The sequence below is a fragment of the Schistocerca americana genome, chromosome 1 (assembly GCF_021461395.2).
Source record: "Schistocerca americana isolate TAMUIC-IGC-003095 chromosome 1, iqSchAmer2.1, whole genome shotgun sequence".
Lineage (NCBI taxonomy): Eukaryota > Metazoa > Arthropoda > Insecta > Orthoptera > Acrididae > Schistocerca > Schistocerca americana.
The window spans coordinates 726,699,297-726,719,620 of record NC_060119.1 but is presented as its reverse complement, the minus strand read 5'-3'; the positions used below and the strand labels follow the sequence as shown (position 1 = coordinate 726,719,620).

General features: G+C 38.3%; 1 protein-coding gene across 1 annotated transcript in view; it reads right to left on the bottom strand.

The window, feature by feature from the left end:
* Window positions 1–3,246: 3,246 nt before the first annotated feature.
* LOC124610492 (protein unc-13 homolog 4B-like) overlaps window positions 3,247–20,324 on the bottom strand; it is a 138,217-nt gene continuing 121,139 nt past the window's right edge. The window contains exons 11-12 of the mRNA XM_047140163.1: window positions 3,771–3,967; window positions 3,247–3,445 (exon numbers count right to left, since the gene is read on the bottom strand). Of these exons, the coding sequence (XP_046996119.1) occupies window positions 3,357–3,445; window positions 3,771–3,967 (286 nt within the window). The 3' untranslated portion in view covers window positions 3,247–3,356. The remainder of the gene's footprint in view (window positions 3,446–3,770; window positions 3,968–20,324) is intronic.

The following is a 20,324-nucleotide window of genomic DNA, read 5'->3' as shown; positions in this document are numbered from 1 at the left end:
GTAAAACCAGTCCCATGCACCCTCCCACCACCACCTACTCCAGTCCTGTAACCCGGAAGGTGTACACGATCAAAGGCAGAGCCACGTGTGAAAGCACCCACGTGATTTACCAACTGACCTACCTACACTGTGAAGCTTTCTATGTGGGAATGACCAGCAACAAACTGTCCATTCGCATGAATGGACACAGGCAGACAGTGTTTGTTGGTAATGAGGATCACCCTGTGGCTAAACATGCCTTGATGCACGGCCAGCACATCTTGGCACCGTGTTACACCGTCCGGGTTATCTGGATACTTCCCACTAACACCAACCTGTCAGAACTCCGGAGATTGGAACTTGCCCTTCAGTATATCCTCTCTTTTCGTTATCCGCCAGGCCTCAACCTCCGCTAATTTCAAGTTGCTGCCGCTCATACCTCACCTGTATTTCAACAACATCTTTGCCTCTGTACTTCCGCCTCGACTGACATCTCTGCCCAAACTCCTTGCCTTTACAAATGTCTGCTTGTGACTGTGTATGTGCGGATGGATATGTGTGTGCGTGTGTGTGTGTGTGTGTGTGTGTGTGTGTGCGAGTGTATACCTGTCCTTTTTTCCGCCTAAGGTAAGTCTTTCCGCCCCCGGGATTGGAAGACTCCTTACCCTCTCCCTTAAAACCCACATCCTTTCGTCTTTCCCTCTCCATCCCTCTTTCCTGATGAAGCAACCACTGGTTGTGAAAGCTTGAATTTTGTGTGTATGTTTGTGTTTTTGTTTGTGTGTCTATCAACCTGCCAGCACTTTCGTTTGGTAAGTCACATCATCTTTGTTTATATATACAAACAAAGGTGATGTGACTTACCAAACGAAAGTTCTGGCAGGTCGATAGACACACAAACAAACACAAACATCGAATTTTGTGTGTATGTTTATGTTTGTTTGTGTGTCTATCGACCTGCCAGCACTTTCGTTTGGTAAGTCACATCATCTTTGTTTTTAGATATATTTTTCCCACGTGGAATGTTTCCCTCTATATATATATATATAAAACTTCTGCACAATTTCAGTGCAGTAATGTGTTCATTGTAAATTAGTGTTTGTTTGTGTGTGTGTGTGTGTGTGTGTGTGTGTGTGTGTGTGTGTGTGTGTGTGTGTAAGTACAATGTAACTTCTGCACCAGTTCAGTGCAGTAATGTGTTCATTGTAAATAAATATTTAGTAATTGTATTACACATTTATTACCTTATAAATAAATAAGAAACTTTTTTATTTTAAATTCAGTGCATTATTATTTGTAAAATGATTCTTTCATATAGTGTTCATTAAAAAGTGAAGACAATGCCCCTTGGGACCTGTGGAATGGTACATTAGCTTATTTGGTTGAGTTGTAAATATTTGCCATGCATTGTTGTTTTTCTGACATGCTCTACATCCTGGAGGACCTCCTCACTACAGATCAATTGGAATGAAAGTAAATCTAATCTAATCTAATCTTATTCCCCATTACAAGCTCCATTGGATAAGTTGGCACCATTTTGTGTATTATGCAGTGGTCTGATGATGTTATGAACTGAACATTGCTGGGATGCACATAACCAGTTCAGCTTGCTAAGTTTGTTTGAGTCTGTATCAGCTTTCTGAGTTGTTAAAGCCTCTGATGAAGTCTCCAGCAGTAGAAGATGAATTGTTAGGTAATGAATTATGCATTAGGCCATGGAATTAGCCATAAATCTAATATCAACAATATTAAACATTCAGTCTACCAACCGCGTCGGTCATGGAGACCAGACAGAAATTTTGCACAAACACCTGCAGAAAATGACCCACATGTGGATCAGGGATGATGCAGTGTGCCCACTGCTCATTTCCCCATAATCAGGACCCCGCAGGGTAATCTCAGGAGGAAGTCACAGTTTTGAAATTGGCAAGGGTGGCAAGCAGGAGATGGTTTCTATAGAACAGCTCAAACCTGTATACACCTATGATGGTGTACTACTTACTTAGCCTGCATCATTGCACTCCAGTGTAGAGTACACTGAAGCAGCACTCACAGAACAGGAGAAGCCCATAGCTGCACCAGCCATCTTCACAAGAACTAACAGACAAGTCAACTGCAAATTATCCCATATACCAGAGGTCTAGAGAGGGGCTGATATGACATCACAAATTTTCTTCACAACAGCAAGGGAGCGAAATTATTGTTGACTATAAAAGGAATCGCTGCTTGAATTGACATGGTGACCTGGGGATTTATTCTCTTTACAGTTGTGTTTCATGCAAGACTGAATAGATGTTACTAGTATTAACTAATAGCTGTTTATGTGGAAATTGCCTATTGTACTAAGTTCCCTATACAGTCAGACAACTTTTATGAAATATATTCAGGATCTAAATTTAAAACTGTACAACAAAATGTAGGGTGGCATTACTCCACAAGTTCTGTCATTGAGTTAGCTGCAGTTTTAGTACACTACAGTACCTGTGTTTCAGTTCCACTCTGCCCATTAAGTGTTCAGTTGATCTAAGACAGATACTAATTTCTGCCAAGTGCTATGCAATGTATTTTCAAAAGTATAACTGACTGATCTTGATAAGATATTCAACTAAATGGTTGTTCTACAGAGAAATACAAACATTAAGAATTTGTATTTCATTAAAGTTCATGGAAGCTGAATAATGATGCATTTTTCATCTCAGGAGATATTTAATATTTGCCTGAAAGTGATATTTCTTTCAAGTTCAGATTTTTACAGTACTAGATAATAGAAAGCATCTGGTTCCACAAGTATACTTCTGGTGAAATTTTTTTTATTTATGTACAAGAATTGTTAAAATTTGTAAAAAATACAAAATGTATTATAAATATCACATTAAGAAGCACCTTTGTGCTTTCATCGCACAATAATACTGAATTGGAGTATCATCTCATACACTGTGTTCCACAAAAATGTCTTGTACTGAAAGTACCATATTCACACAAATTGGTGTTGGGAACAATTGTTCTTCAAAACTTACAACAGTAATAACTTCCAGCACTCTTGCAGCACTAAGAAATAGTTGACTGAATGAACCACATTGTGGCATTTGTATTTCATTTCTGGAGCAACAGATGTTCATATCTTGAGGTCAGTCACTAGTTTATCAGTGTGCTGTGCACTGAACACAAAATCTTCACAAAATTTGGTGTTGATAGCAACTGTTCTTCAAAGCTTACAACAATAGTAACTTCTCGCACTCTTGCAGCAATATAAAATACTAGACAAAATGAACCACATAGCATCATATATTATTCATTTCTGAGCTACAGATTTCATGTACTGAGGTCAGTTACCAGTGTATCAACACTATAACTCTGTTAGCATTTTTAATGAGGTTTCATTGTTTGAGTTTTAGCTTCTCCTTCTTCATAAATTTCTTTATCTTCTCACTTTTACAGCCTTTTAGAGCCTGAAATGAATAACTCCCTGAAAAAATGGAGAAGGAACTTTATGACTCAAGTAAATATAATTGACAGATAATTTTGTTTACAAATCCTGCTTAAAATAAGTAAGAGAAGAATTTTTGAATAAAGTTGTCTTTTGTTCATGTGCTTAATATATTTAAACTGCTGACTGATGGCACAACTGATACTAAAAATTATACATGTAAATTTCAAAAATTTTAAAAACTTGATTTTCTGTTACTTATGCAATTGAGGCTTTTTAGATTTATGTCTGAGTTTAACTTCTCACATTTATACCAAGAATATGAAGAATTTTCTTAAACAGCAATGGTAAAACAATACTGTACCAGTTGATATTGGTCGCGTTAATCTTAAAAGCTGCTGCTGCACTGTTATCTGTGGGTATTCACTGAGAGATGGTATTTGAGAGAGCAGGACAAATGTCTCACCCAAGAAAGTTCCACCCATTGTAAATATGCTACTGCTTTTTAGAGTGAACCTAATGACTGCATTATTGAAATTGCATTGTTCTGTTGTGAGATCACTGGAAAAAGAAAAAAGAAAAATATAGAGAGCTCTCATACACACAATATGTTTAGTGACAGACATTCCACTTTTAAAAAATATTCCCAGGAAATTACTATTACTGCATAAGGAACAGAAAGACTCAAAACTCTATTGAGAAGAATATGCCAATCACATATGTGAAAAAAATATCTCAGGTGACATATCTTACTTGAAACTAAGGGAGGTAGTGAGCTTGGAGTGCCTTAGAGTGACGTACTTTGGGCTATTACAGTCACATATTTTGTATGGTCTGATTATATGGATGCACTCCCCTCACATCAAGAACATTTTGAAATTACAAAAAAAGTCTTACACATAATATGCAAAAGAGGTCATAGGGAGCACTGTCATCCTCTTTTTTTCCAGGCTCAGAATACTTACAATTATAAATTTATACATTTATGTGTCTGTACTCTACATTAAAAATAATATTTCAGAGTTCATTGCCAGAGGGGAAATACATGAACATAACACCAGAGCTAAGGGTAATTTAGACATAATGGTACGTCTAAATTACCCTTAGCTCTGGTGTTATGTTCATGTATTTCCCCTCTGGCAATGAATTCTGAAATATTAGCAAGAACAGGAAATTCCCACAAAGTAAATCCATTCAAAATGGTTAATAAACTGCCAATTCTATGGATATAAATTTTTTAAAAATTAGGTGGTACTGCTGGCTGTCAGATCATTGATTTTATGACATTAAAGATTTCTTTGAGATTTCTGAGGAGCATATTCTCATTTCAAAGTTTTTTGTAGTTAAACATATTGTTGTATGCTTTGGTTAAGTTGTGTGTAATTACATTGTGTATACAATACACTATGTACAAGGTATACTTTACTACACTATAGTATATTATAGTATAGCTTATTGCATTAACTTTTAGAAATTATTGTGCTGTAATCTGTTAAACTGCCATGTTTTAAATATATACTATAGTGTAATGAAGTTAGTTTATTTTATTATTATGTTTCTACTACTACATCCTGTATGGCAAAGCCAATGTCATTGTAAAATGATCTATGGTGAATAAAATTCTCAAATTCTTTGATTCTCGAATTCTTGTACCTGTCATGCCAATATTCAAGGGCAAATCCTGTTCTGGAAACTTTTATTATGTGGTCGGTCTCACACAGTGTGTGCCCAACCAAGGTTGGTTTCTCCACATTCCCCAATCTCAAATACCATTTACATTCAGTGATCCTAGTGTTTATGGATTGTCCAGCTGCTTCTAACACAGACTTTCCTTTGTGTACAGGATACACAGTATATTCCCAACATTGTAAGTTAGTTCCTTTTGTGCTTTACTGATCTGAGACAATCTGTCATCTTATTGACCACTTTTTAAATAGTATTTATGTCATATTTGAACAATATAGGACCGAATCTGTCCATCATTCTAGGGATGTGTGGCAGAAAGGCCACACCCGACACTGCTTCTCCCAATGCATCACTTTGCTGAGTGTCAGATTTTGTGATGCTTTTTATGCAATTGGTTGAGTACCTATTACTCCTCAGAATAGTTTCAAAGTGTTGCATCTCACATCTGAGGTACTGTGGCTCATACATTTGTCTTGCATGCATTATGAACTTATTAATTATCTCTCTTTGCTGGCTTGGGCAATGGCTTGCCAATCTGTGTGGGTATTGGTCCCTGTGTGTCAGTTTTCAATAGATGCTGTATCCCAGGTTCTCCCCATTTCCCATAACCAGAATATCTAAAAAGGGTAGCTGTCGCTCTTTTTCTACCTCCATAGTAAATTTTGTGTTGGCTTGGATGCAGATCAGATGTCTAAGGAATTCAGTGAGCTGTTTCTTACCAAGGCTCCACACAACAAAGGTGTCATTAATCTATCTGTGCTACACCTTAGGTTTACAATGTTCTAAGTCTAGTGCCCGTGTCTGTGTTTTGAAATGGTACATGAAGAACATGTCCACCACTGGTCTGAGTGGATTGCCCACGGTGACACCTTCCGGCTGTTCATAGAAATTGGCATTCCACATGAAATAGCTCACAGTAAGACATGCATGAAAGAACTTGGTGATGTCATGCAAGAAAATGGAAGCAGTACTCTGTGGAATATAAGTGAGTGGCACTTTTGTACACACAGAAACAGCATCAAACTTAACCAAGATGTCGTTTGCTCCAGTTGCAGTTTCATCAGCTTCAATGAAATGTTGAGTGTCCTTTACATATGTGTCAGTCTTTCCCACATGTGGCTGAAGCAGAGGCCAAATGTTTTTCTAGTTTATATGTCAGTGAGATGAGGGCTAGTAGAAATCCTTGGGTAACAGAATAAATATTGAATTTAATTGATGAAAGGAGAAAATATAAAAATGCAATAAATGAAGCAGGCAAAAAGGAGTACAAACGTCTCAAAAATGAGATCGACAGGAAGTGCAAAATGGCTAAGCAGGGATGGCTAGAGCACAAATGTAAGGATGTAGAGGCTTATCTCACTAGGGCTAAGATAGGTACTGCCTGCAGGACACTAGGCGCACAGTCCGGAACCGCGCGACTGCTACGGTCGCAGGTTCGAATCCTGCCTCGGGCATGGATGTGTGTGATGTCCTTAGGTTAGTTAGGTTTAAGTAGTTCTAAGTTCTAGGGAACTGATGACCACAGATGTTAAGTCCCATAGTACTCAGAGCCATTTGAACTGTTTTGAGCCTACAGGAAAATTAAAGAGACCTTTGGAGATAAGAGAACCACTTGTATGAACATCAAGAGCTCAGATGGAAACCCAGTTCTAAGCAAAGAAGGGAAAGCAGAAAGGTGGAAGGAGTATATAGAGGGTCTGTACAAGGGCAATGTACTTGAGGACAATATTATGGAAATGGAAGAGGATGTAGATGAAGATGAAATGGGAGATACGATACTGCGTGAAGAGTTTGACAGAGCACTAAAAGACCTGAATCGAAACAAGGCCCCTGGAGTAGACAACATTCCGTTGGAACTACTGATGGCCTTGGGAGAGCCAGTCCTGACTAAACTCTACCATCTGCTGAGCAAGATGTATGAAACAGGCGAAATACCCTCAGACTTCAAGAAGAATGTAATAATTCCAATCCCAAAGAAAACAGGTGTTGACAGATGTGAAAATTACCGAACAATCAGTTTAATAAGCCACAGCTGCAAAATACCAACACGAATTCTTTACAGATGAATGGAAAAACTAGGAGAAGCCGACCTCGGGGAAGATCAGTTTGGATTCTGTAGAAATACTGGAACACGTGAGGCAATACTGACCTTAACGACTTACCTTAGAAGAAAGATTAAGGAAAGGCAAACATACATTTCTAGCATTTGTAGACTTAGAGAAACCTTTTGACTATGTTGACTGGAATACTCTCTTTCAAATTCTAAAGGTGGCAGGGGTAAAATACTGGGAGCGAAAGGCTATTTACAATTTGTACAGAAACCAGATGGCAGTTATAAGAGTCGAGGGACATGAAAGGGAAGCAGTGGTTGGGAAGGGAGTAAGACAGGGTTGTAGCCTCTCCCCGATGTTATTCAGTCTGTATATTGAGCAAGCATTAAAGGAAACAAAAGAAAAATTCGGAGTAGGTATTAAAATCCATGGAGAAGAAATAAAAACTTTGAGGTTTGCCGACGACATTGTAATTCTGACAGAGACAGCAAAGGACTTGGAGGAGCAGCTGAATGGAATGGACAGTGTCTTGAAAGGAGGGTATAAGATGAACATCAACAGAAGCAAAACGAGGATAATGGAATGTAATCGAATTAAGTCGGGTGATGCTGATGGAATTATATTAGGAAATGAGACACTTAAAGTAGTAAAGGAGTTTTGCTATTTGGGGAGCAAAATAACTGATGATGGTCGAAGTAGAGAGGATATAAAATGTAGACTGACAATGGCAAGGAAAGCGTTTCTGAAGAAGAGAAATTTGTTAACATCGAGTATAGATTTAAGTGTCAGGAAGTCGTTTCTGAAAGTATTTGTATGGAGTGTAGCCATGTATGGAAGTGAAACATGGACGATAAATAGTTTGGGCAAGAAGAGAATAGAAGCTTTTGAAATATGGTGCTACAGAAGATTGCTGAAGATTAGATGGGTAGATCACATAATTAATGAGGAAGTATTGAATAGGATTGGGGAGAAGAGAAGTTTGTGGCACAACTTGACCAGAAGAAGGGATCGGTTGGTAGGACATGTTCTGAGGCATCAAGGGATCACAAATTTAGTATTGGAGGGCAGCATGGAGGGTAAAAATCGTAGAGGGAGACCAAGAGGTGAATACACTAAGCAGATTCAGAAGGATGTAGGTTGCAGTAGGTACTGGGAGATGAAGCAGCTTGCACAGGATAGAGTAGCATGGAGAGCTGCATCAAACCAGTCTCAGGACTGAAGACCACAACAACAACAACAACATGTCAGTGAGCCATGAGTGCTTATGATTGGTCTTAGTGGAATATTATCTTTGTGGATTTTTGGTAATCCATACAGCCAAGGAGGCAGAACCTCTGTGACGTGAAGACACTTCTGTAGATCCGCTGAGAGAGAATATTCCTTGATTAACTGTTTTATTTCCATGTAATCCATTGCTCATATCTTTGCATAGCTTTCACCAGGTCATTGGGTCAAATAGGTCCCAATCCTTCTGATCATAATCTTCAGTCTCCATTAAAATGGTCACATTTACCTTGTCAGCAGACAGTACTAAAATATTCTTGCAGTGTTAAAGTTCTTGATAGCTTGAACTCTTGTTTTTGCAAGTTGTAGTCTGATGGTTTGCTTGGCACAATACCCTGGCAGTTACAGGGGATATTTCCTCACTTTTTCACAAGGAAGGGTGACAAGAGTGGTTCATCACCAATAGAATTGCAGGTAAAACAGAATCTGTACTATCTCAGATTGCAGTGGTTTGAGATGAGAAGAATATTCAGCTTCTTCAGTTGAAGTGGTTTGAGATGACCATCTCCACAAGATAGTTGTGCAGTTTTCAGCATCAAACCACAACACAACAACCAACAGACACAGCAAAAATCGGAAGTGCTGCAATAATGGCAATTCTGAATGGTTTGAAATTACAGCTCAAGGCAAAAATTTAGAATCATTTACAGTGTGATGAATCTTGTTTGCAGAAAGTTAGTTAGGCTTGTGTTTTGTGCTTTTGACTCTTAAGTGTAAAAATGTCATTAGAAAAGGAGCAAACCAGCAGATAAGATTGTGGAAAATCAGCTTGATAAAGAGGGAGATTGAGTGTGATAATACAGGGTTCAAAGATTCTTATTTTGAAGATGTGAGTAAAGGAGACATGGAGCTAGTGGTGGAATTAAGCAAGAGCAAAATATCAGTTCCTCAGATACAAAAAGAGGAAGAGAGAAAGTGAATCCTGACTAGTAGTAAAACTGAGCATCAGTTGCTCCCAGTTATCAGTCAGTTAGATACAGCAGCACTGTTAAACACGATAGAAGAAAACACAAAAGAAAACTCAAGAACCCAGAAAGAAATCTAGAGAGGATGCCAATTCATTTATGGAAAGTCAAGGGAAATTTGCAAAAGAATTAAAAGAAAGTCAAAAAGAAATTGCAAAGGAATTAATGAAGGAATAAAAGGAGGAACTTAAATCAGAGTTTCAGGAAAACCAAGAGAAAATTGTGAATGAAATGAAATCTGCATTGAAGGAGGGTTGAGAGGAAATGGAAAAGATATGTGAGGAGAGACAAGAAGAGAAAAATGCAGACGTATGAAATGAAATGCAAAAAGCACCTATTATTCTTATGAAATGTTCATTAACAATAGAGTTGCAGGTGGAAGTAACATCAGACAAGGGTTTTATAATTGAGATATCTGGTTTTGACCTCAGTTTGTCATACAGAATGACTGATACTGCAATCTCAAATGACAAAACAACTAGTACATGCACAGACAGTGATAATACTTAACTGAATGCTAAAATCTTTGGTATGAATTCAAATGACTTCAGTGGATAAGGAATGTACTTTAAAAAGGGATACTCATACAGAGGACATGAAGAATATTATTGCAGAAGAGCTGAAGCAGACTGTTACAAAACAAAAACAAGATTTTGAGAGAAATGTCAGATTTCATTAGATCGTCAGAAGAAACTTTGAAAGTATGTTGTTTGGGATGCAAGAAGCAATTGTATTCAGTATTTTGGCAAAAGGAATTAGGAAGGCCTCTGTATTTTGAAGTAAGTTTTAAGGAAAATAATATTGTATGCAGGGCAACCCTATGGCTACAGCTTGAAATTCATGATCTTCCACCAACTGAAACTGTAGACCAGGTGTGAAGAAGACAGGACAGAGAATATGTCAAGAGGAAATGCAACTGAAGGGAACAAGAGAAGAGACAATTACCACTGCAAATATATGTGAGAAAACTATGGCTTGCCAGTTTATGGACAGAAACATAGAAAGGAATGGAAAGAGAGGAGAGAATGGCCAAGGTCAAGCATGCATGCATACATGTTGTGAAGTCAAATAGGCAGAGCTGAAGTAGTGTATTCTTCTTTGTTTGTTTACAAGGATGTAAACATGGAAGAGAAGATGCAAAAAGAGGGAGAAGAGGTTTGCAATGATGCACTGCGCATGTTGTAGGCCTGCAAGAAGACTGAATTGTACTCACAAATTCCAGGAGTGTCAGATGTTTACGAAAAGTGAGTTATTTAGTATTTTGGATAATTTTTATTAATGCTAGCAGCAGTGTAGGCTGTCTGCAGAATTTTTCTTCTTATGGCATTTTACAATTGTGGCACTTACAAAGTAGGAATGTTATGCCCTATGCATAATCAATTTTTGTCAGTGTATGCCGGCCGCGGTGGTCTAGCGGTTCTAGGCGCGCAGTCCGGAACCGCGCGACTGCTATGGTCGCAGGTTCGAATCCTGCCTCGGGCATGGATGTGTGTGATGTCCTTAGGTTAGTTAGGTTTAAATAGTTCCAAGTTCTAGGGGACTGATGACCACAGATGTTAAGTCCCATAGTGCTCAGAGCCATTTGAACCATTTTGTCAGTGTATGAATGCTGAATCATACTATTTGTTAGCGTGCTTGCGTTTTTCTGGCATCAGAGTCCAGTGGCACCCCAGCCTCTACTGCCTCTACAGAGCATGAACAGTGCAGCAGGGCTTGCATTCATGCTATCCACTTTTCGCTGCCTGCTCTTGCAGCTGCTGGTTGCTGACCAGCTGCCAGCAACCAAAAACAACAGCTATTGCCTCCTGCCATGAAGCATCTATTAATGCCTGTCACGCTCAATTTGCATTATCAGCAGATATGAAGTGTTAAAATCAGCTGCTACAGCCACCTATCAGCGAGTGTGGACACTGTTCAAACTGTTGCACAGAAAAGTAAAAGTAAAAGGGTTTTGTTGCAGGTAACTAATCAAAATCTTGTATTTTCTTATATTAGAAACTTATTTTTTCAAATTTTTAATACAAATTTTTCTGGCTGTCTTACATTACCCCAACATAAATAAATTGTTATCAATTTTTTTAATGTCATGGTAGTTAATGTACTTGAACTTGAGGACATGTTGTTTGCTGTACATGTATAAATTTTTAAGATGCTGTACCATGTTAGGGAAAGAGTTTGTAACTAACTGGGTTCTAGTTTAATGGAAGTTTACATTCTTTTAATTTCTTTTACGTACTGAGCAGTAGTTATAGATACAGGGTGTCCATAATTACAGTTCCAGTTTCAAAATGCTGTAGAAAGAGAACCACTGCTTAGAATGATGTCAAATATGAATAGCATATTATTGATACAGAGGGAAACATCATGGGAAAAATTAATGAAAATTTGACCAATAGAGGGTGCATTATGTGTCAGAATATGCAACCAACAAAATGCAGCATATGGCTGTTCCTCAGTTTCTGTCTGAGGCAGTAACATGACTGTCTCCATGAAGGATCATGCACTGCTTGTAAAGCTCTTTTATGAGAATGGTGGCTGTGCACCAGTAGCCCTGCAGAATTTCTGGATGCTCAAAGGTTTGAGAAGAGGTTACAAAATGTTCAGTACCTGCTAAGCATCTGGAGAAAAGATTACAAAGTTAAGAAAGACAATTTTTGTGAAGTGTAATGTGGCAGAGAGAGGAAAGCAGTTGATATGACATCTGTCGAAGATTTGGCCACAACACTGTAGGAGGTGTCAAGCAATGGTGTGCAAAAATGCAGTGCACAGGGAACTGCCCAAATGTTGGATGTGCCTGCAGTCAAGGTGCATAACATCCTATGAAACATCCTGCATCACTTTCCATACAAAGTTACCCATGTTTAGGAGTTGTTTTCCACTGACCTGCTTGTTGGACAAATGTTCACTCAGGAATTTCTTGCCTATATGGAAATGTACAATCAATGGTGGTGGAATGTTCTGTGGACAGATGAAGCCCATTTCCACATCCAAGGGCATGTTAATGTCTAGAATTGTGGAATATGGGCAACAGAAAATCCACACACACACATACACACACACATCAACTGATACCACTCTGCTTGTGGCAGAAAATGGTGGACAGCATATTGAAGAAGTCTTGCACCAGTCTCACAACAATTAGAAACTGTTAACATTTTGCTTTTTATGCAGTTTTTGGCCCCAGGACAATTAAAAACCAATGTCATTTTGCTTTTTATGCAGCTGTGTGGTGCAAGTTGAGGACACCATTAATCATAGGGCAGTATTTCTTTCAGGAGATGAGTCCTGCAGGTCCTGTTACCTGTGTCATCACCGGTAAGTGTTATGAATCTTTCATGCAGCAATGTCATTCCAACTGCTCAAAAGCATGAATGTGTGCATAGGATCATTTTTATGCAAGATGACATATGTCTGCATGTTCCACAGCCAGTAAAGCAGCTGCTACAGAGGCATTTCAAAAGTGCTAGAATTATCAGCCATCATTTCTCTGCATCCTGGCCATCCACATCACCTGATCTTAATCTGTGTGACTTCTGACAGTGGGGTTATCTGAAAGATGTTGTGTTCAGTACTACAACAATAAAAGTAGCTGAACTAAAGGCATGCATTGTGTAGCACATTCTGAACATGCCCTCGAGATATTCCCATCTGCTGTGGAACATGCTGTTTCTCAGTTTCAGCTTGTGACAGAAAATGGTGGACAGCATATTGAAGAAGTCTTGCACCAGTCTCACAACAATTAGAAACTGTTACCATTTTGCTTTTTATGCAGTTTTTGGCCCCAGGACAATTAAAAACCAATGTCATTTTGCTTTTTATGCAGTGTTTGGCCTCATGACAACCAAAAACCTATTTTTCCATCTGATGTGATACAACTTTACCATGGTGGATGGGCTTTCCTAACTAACAGTACCACAGTACCACAAATGTTGACTGCTGAACTTGTGCAGTCATGTATATTCAATATTGAACAGTATGAGTGGTGTGATGAGAAAGTCAAGCCATAGCCCTCATATTGCAATTCATTTACATTAAGACATAGTGCAATCTACTGGTAAAATTTTCATATCTTTTTCCATGATGTTGCGCCCTGAATAATAACACACTGTTCAAATTTGACATCATTCTGAGCAGTCATTCTCTTTCTAAAGCATTTTGAAAATGGAACTTTGTGCCTGTCTAAAACATGACATGTCTTCTTTACAGGAAGTTCCAATCTGTCCTTTCCTACATTGCTGAACTTTAGTTATGTATAATTTGTATAATAATATTCCTTTTGCATAGACAGATCAATTTGTGTACACAAAAGACAACTGAAGTATCATAAAGGCTGAGGTTATGAAAGTATGCCTGAAAGAGATAAAGTTCATGTACTAGTACAGTCAAGAAGTAGAAAAAAAGAGGTACACAATTTTTGAATTGTATGAGAACTGATAATATTGTAATACCACTGTTTTTCATGCATCCTGTGCCCATAACACCCAGTCTTTGATGCAGCAATATTGTACTCCTTACTTATTGTTGGCTTCTGGAATTTTTGAAGCTGATCAAGCCTTTTCGCTGTAGGAAGCATTGTCTTGCAATACAACATCAAGAATGCCGCAGTAGTACTGGCCATGGGCCAAGTTAATGTGCAGTGAGTCATTGTTGGGCTTCAGTATGGAACAGTTATGCACAGCTTTGTCTCAGATAAGTAGTATGAAGGATTTTCTAGAAAGCATAATTAAGAGTTAAATGTGTTATATCGGTTTGTATGAGAATAGTGAGTAATTCAGTTATTTTGCAGGAAAGCGTACAGGACTAAATTTGAGATTTATGGTTGAAACAGTACCATGTTCATGAATATGCAACTTTCATGGAGAAACATATTGATGGTAGAACACAAATGAAAAGTCTTTTGTGGCCCATTGTAACATGTTTATTTAATATGGAAATGGAATATAACTATTCATTATGAACGTGAAACAAGCTTCACTACTGCCACACAATTGGATGAGTTTATGCATTGCTTGGGAAGTGTATTACATGCTAAAGGGACAATAAAAAAGTAATTTCACATGCACTGTTATTATTTAAAAGTGACTTTTTCAACTGAATAACTTTAATATTTGAAAAATATAAAAGACACACCTTCGTATTAGTCACGTGTCAGGTTTATTTTGTAATTAAGCATGTTCTCTCAGTAAAGCTGTCTAACTTGAGTCTGATAGCCATAAGAAAATTCATTAAAAATCTCAAGAGATATGGACAGATTTGTTACACCACACAGACACATCATATGTATGAGCTTTCCTTAGTGAGTGAATTCATACAACACGGAGAGATTTGGCAAGAACAGATGAGCTACTTTTGGACAGTTTATATCAAATAAGTGGCAGCATGAACTGAGACAACTAGGATATGGTTGACAGCTTCACTCACAGGAGCATGCAGAACAAACTTGACTGTAGCATCAAGCAACAGAAGAAAAAATTTGCAAGATTCGCAAGTTGATTCCAATCATATCACATACAGTGGTCAACCTCAGTGAATGACCACTGACATCAGAGGGGCTGTCTGTCCCTCAAAATGGAGGGAATTTTGGTATTGTCCCCAGAACTTTACCTATTGAGAAAATCATTGCTAATATCAAAGTGGCCGTCCAGGTCACTCCTTGTGAAAAATCTGAGAAAACGTGATATGAAACAGTCAGGGTATTGTGTTGAGCAAAACTACCAGCTTTAAACCTTAAAAAAGAAGTGTTGCAAGCTATCATGAGCCTTAACAGCTACAAGGATACATTAGTAGTGCCTGCCAAGAAAATGTTACTTAAAATGAAGACCAAAGATTATGAGGAAAAGATTTGGGACCTATTAGATTCGACAATGTACTGAAGGCATAGATCCAATGCAGCAGATCACAGGGTATATGACTCAATTAATCAAGGTGGCTTCTCCCTTGGCAGACCTATATAGAATGCTGTATGTCACAGAAGTCATATCATCTTGGCTGTATGGATTATGTTGCATTAAGATGGATGATAAAAACTCCTGACTCACTGATGTATAAATTGGTGGAACACTAGGCCTCTCTACTTCAACTACACATAAGAAATACTGACACATACATAAAGAATTTGGGACATTTCACTCAGAAACTGAAGAAAGTCAAATTGGACCAAGCAATGTTTGGCCAGCTTTGACATTGTTTCTTTGTTTACAAAAGTGGCATTCAGTGATTCCATGGAGACTATGAATTCCCTTTTCCTGTATGACATCACCAAGGTCTTTCATGAACGTCTTACCACAAGCTATTTCATTTGGAATGTTGATTTCTATAAACGGTTGGAAGGTGTCACCATGGGTAATCCACTCAGTCCAGTGGGCCAATTTCTTCAAGTAACGTTTTGAAAGACATGTTCTGGACTTCGAATCTTGTAAACATAAGGTGTGGTACAGGCACATTAGTGACAACTTTGTTGTATGGGGTTGTAGTTAGGAATGGCTAAGTGACTTACTTTACTTCTGAACAGTCTCCATGCCACATACAATTTACTATGGAGGTAGTAAATGACCAACTAGATGTGCTGGTTATGAGGAAAGGGGAAAACATGGGACACAGCATGTATCAAAAACTGACACAAACTGACAAACCATCAGCTAAGCCAGAAAGAAAGGGGATGACTTTCAATGATTCAAAGACAAGTATTATGTCAGCCACAGTGCCTCAGACAATGCAACACCTGAAAAGCATTCTGAGGAGTAATGGGTACTCAACCATTTGCGTAAGAAGTGCCGCAAAATGTATCACTCAGGGAAGTGCCATGTCAGAAGAAGAAAAGTCAGGATGGCTTCTCTGCCATACATTTCATGGTCAGAGACAAAACTGGCTGTATATTGTGCAAACATGGCATAAAAACTCATTACAACCAAGAAGATCAAAGGGTGTAGCAGATTTGCAAAGAGCAAAAGGGACCAACTTACAGTGTTGGAAATGTATCATATATCTGTACATGTGGGAAAATCTATGTTGGATTGATTGGAAATCCATAACACCAGGGTCACTGAATATAAACCATATTTTAGGTTGGGACAGGTGGAGTAGTCACCCGTGGCAGAGCATGCACATGTGGCGCTGATCACATAATAAAATTTGCCAATACAGAATTTCTTGCTGTTGAGAACTACCACAACCACTTCTTCAGAGAAGCCATAATATCCATAAATGTGATAGCAGCTTCAGTAAGAGAAACTGATATGGTGAATGGATCCTGGATTCCTGTGCTGCAGTGCATGAGTGTTGCAGGCAGCAAGGATGGGGAGAAGCCCTCAGACATTGGTACAACAGATACATAAGATCTGTAGCCGCAAGTTCCATTTCAGTCAGCTAGCAGCAATGGAGGGTGAAGCTTTGAAAATACCACCCAGTGGTACTTGTGAAACTTAAGAAAAATCATCAAAGAAATTTTCACCAAAGAACTTGAGATAGAAGCCAATAGACAGTTTGTCACTGAATATATTGCCTGATCAAAAAGCGAGGTTCCCAGAACATATGATCAGGTTTCAGTGCAACTTCATACACATACACACCATTGGTGGGTATTTTGACTAGAATTGCAATTCTCTGTGGCAGACAGAATGGCCAACAGAGTGCATTTAGGACTGATATGGTATATAAGGGGCATAATCTATGTCAGATGTTGGTGGATCATTGTAAAGGACATGAAGGTACCATGTAATTGTGTGAGAGTGTTTTATCAGCATCTGATAGGAGTTTTATAGGGCCTCATTGTAGTCAAATTGTGCAATATCTAAATTTGTGGGGCACTGGAGTGTGAGAGTGGCTCAAAAAGTTTGACTTCAATGGAACATGAGGGCAGACATGCTTGTCAAGATTCTGGCTGAACATATCTGACCACCACAACATAGGATCACCATATTCTGCACCAAGAACATCAAAACCCCTTCACAGCTGCACTTGCCATCCAGGAACCAGTAACGGGCTCCTTGCAACCTTCTGTGTTATCCTATGTCATTGGTCAGAGACTAGCAACAGTCAGACTAGGGAATTATCGTGTCATTGTTAGGCTGCCGTTGACACCACAAAACAAATGGTTGAGTTTGGAGTGGCACCATGAACAGGCAGCATGTACTGCTGATGAATGTCCTGCATTGGCTTCAGTGATGAATCATAGTTCTGCATGACCCTAGATAGCCATTATTGTTGAGTGTGGTGCCTTCCTGAAGAGGTCCCATTCTTCCAATGTTTTTGAGAGGCACAATGATCTTACTCCAGGAGAACCTCAGGTAGGACTTCAGGTCATGGCTGTTAGTGATGACACAATGGTACAGCTCAGGTATCCTGTGTCATCATGCATTAATTCTCATGCAACACAATCGTTTTGCCATTTTTCAACTGGGCAATGCTTACCGACATATGCCACATGTCTGTATGAAATAGACAAAGTATAATACCTACTAAAAAGAAATGTATCCGCCATATGAATATGTATCGAAGAGAGCAACAGTTAATGACAATTTAAAATGTGGATTACCTTAAAACCCTCTTAAATTGTTCCTATGACCCTTGGCTGTACTCTTCCCTCCAGTCATTTTCATCTTAATCCTTACATGTTCCAACGCTGGATTTTTCTTTTCATTTCATCTCTCATTCACACTGTGCCATCCCAGTTTTGTGACAGATAGTAGTATGACTCCGCATTTGCCATTACTGCTGATACAAAAACCTCTCTCCTCTCCTACTTCTCAGTAGATTCCTAAATCCTCCTTGCCTAGCACGTTATGATGGTCCACAATGCCCCAATTGTCTCTCTTAATTCATGCACATCTATCTGGAGAATCAATCATAAACAATCTCTTCATGTCATCTCCATACAATGTCAACTCCATACAATGTCATCAGTTTCAGCAACAGCTTCACATCCAGTTTCTGCAATCCCACCTTTTTCTTCCATATCTGAGGTTTCAACAGTCCTTTTTTTGTAGCATACTTCAGTAGATTCTGTAATTGTATGGAGTCAGATTTTATATCTCTGCTATAATGACACAAAGATATTCTGGAAAATGAACATTATGCCCACAATCATCATGGGCTATCACAAAACAATTAATAGATTTAATATTTATTGACACGAAGCAACAGCTTTGTCTCAAGAGACAAAATAAGATGTTTCTTAGCCATGCAATTAGCCTTCATCCTGCACATTTCCTTCTGCTTTCATTGATTTGCCATTAACAACATAAAAATCTCTGTCACACTCTAAAAGAGTCTTCACAATAATTTACCTGCTTATCCAATTTTCTTCAGCAGAGAGGTTTCCAATTTGTTGCTTATTGTCTGCCATCATTGATTATTAAGACGTTGTATGATGTCATGATGCTGTCAAAAGCATTTACAACTATCTCAGTTGATTGCCACAGAACTTCAGTATTCTTGGCAGAAGCTATGCTGAGCTACTATGCCAGAATACTTTCACAGACTTTGTACATTTCAAAGCATAGTTTCATCTTCAGAGCTTCAAGTGAATCTTGAAGGACCTTCACTATCAATGTGACAGAAATATATGTCTGTGAATTTTACTGACTTCTGTTGCATTTATCTGTGATTTTTGCTGATTTATGTTACACATGAAATTACACTGAAGCATCTTCCATATTCTATGGTGAATTTAATGGAAAATGAACAGGGCACAAGTGCAGGGCCTTACCTCTTAGGGGCTCCCAGAAACTCAAAACTCACAAAACGTTTTTTGAGTAACCTTGATCAGATTATTGAATGTAATGAGATAATTAACAAGTTTGCAAAATAAAAACCATGAACAAATATTGTATAAGTATTTTCAGATGTTGTTTCTGTAATTTTTTATCATTTTTATTCAATTTTCTGTCCTGTTATGTTGTAGGAGGATACATAATGATTCAGACAGAATTTGTACTTGGTGTGATGAATTGCAGCTTGTACAGAACAGGGAACAATGTAAGCTAATGCAGATGAACAGTCAATTACTCCTGTAATGTTCAAATACAGTATCAATAGTGTGCTGCCTAAACACTGACTTTAATTAAATATCTAGGTTTGAAGTTGCAAAACAATATGACATGGAAGGAGCATGTAAGGCTTGTTATAGATAAGGCAAATGGTTGGTTCATCTATAAAGGCGACCACATACAGAACACTTACATTATCCATTCTTCAATACTGCTTGAGTATTTGAGGCCCCACCTATCTGGATAAAAGGAAGACATTGAAGGGATTTGTTACCAATAGTTTTGATCAACACCTAAGTATTACAGAAATATTCTGTGGACTCAAATGGGAATCCCTGAAAGGAAGAAGACATACTTTTTGCAAAACACTCTTGAGAAAGTTTAGAGAGCTGGCATTTGCAACCGACTGAAGAACAATTCCACTGCCAGCAATACACATCTCACATAAGGACCATGAAGATAAGAGAAATCAGGGCTCATATAGAAGCATTTTTCACCCACTCTATTTGTATTTGGAACAGTGTATGTAGATGTATATGTAAACATTAACCTACTTCTACAGTTTTGAAAAAGAAGAAGCTACTGAAAAATTACATAAAAGCAAAATGTAGATGGGAATGTTTAATTCCAACTTTTAGGAATATTCTTTCACCATTATGAAGACACTAGGCTTTTCTATATCACTTTTGTTACTGACTTCCAACATGCTTATATTTTCACATTCGAAAAATGTGTACGTTTTACTGTAGCTCTCAAACCAACTGGGATATCCTACTGAAGCATGAGCATGAAAAACTGGTACAAAATAATAGGTAACACCTGTATCTATTCTCTGGACAAGCTATCTTACAATGCGTGGCAGAGTGTCTTCATGTTGCTATGGTCACTTCCCCTTTTGTTGTTCTAATCATTAATAGTAAACTGGAAGAATGACTGATAGTAAGCC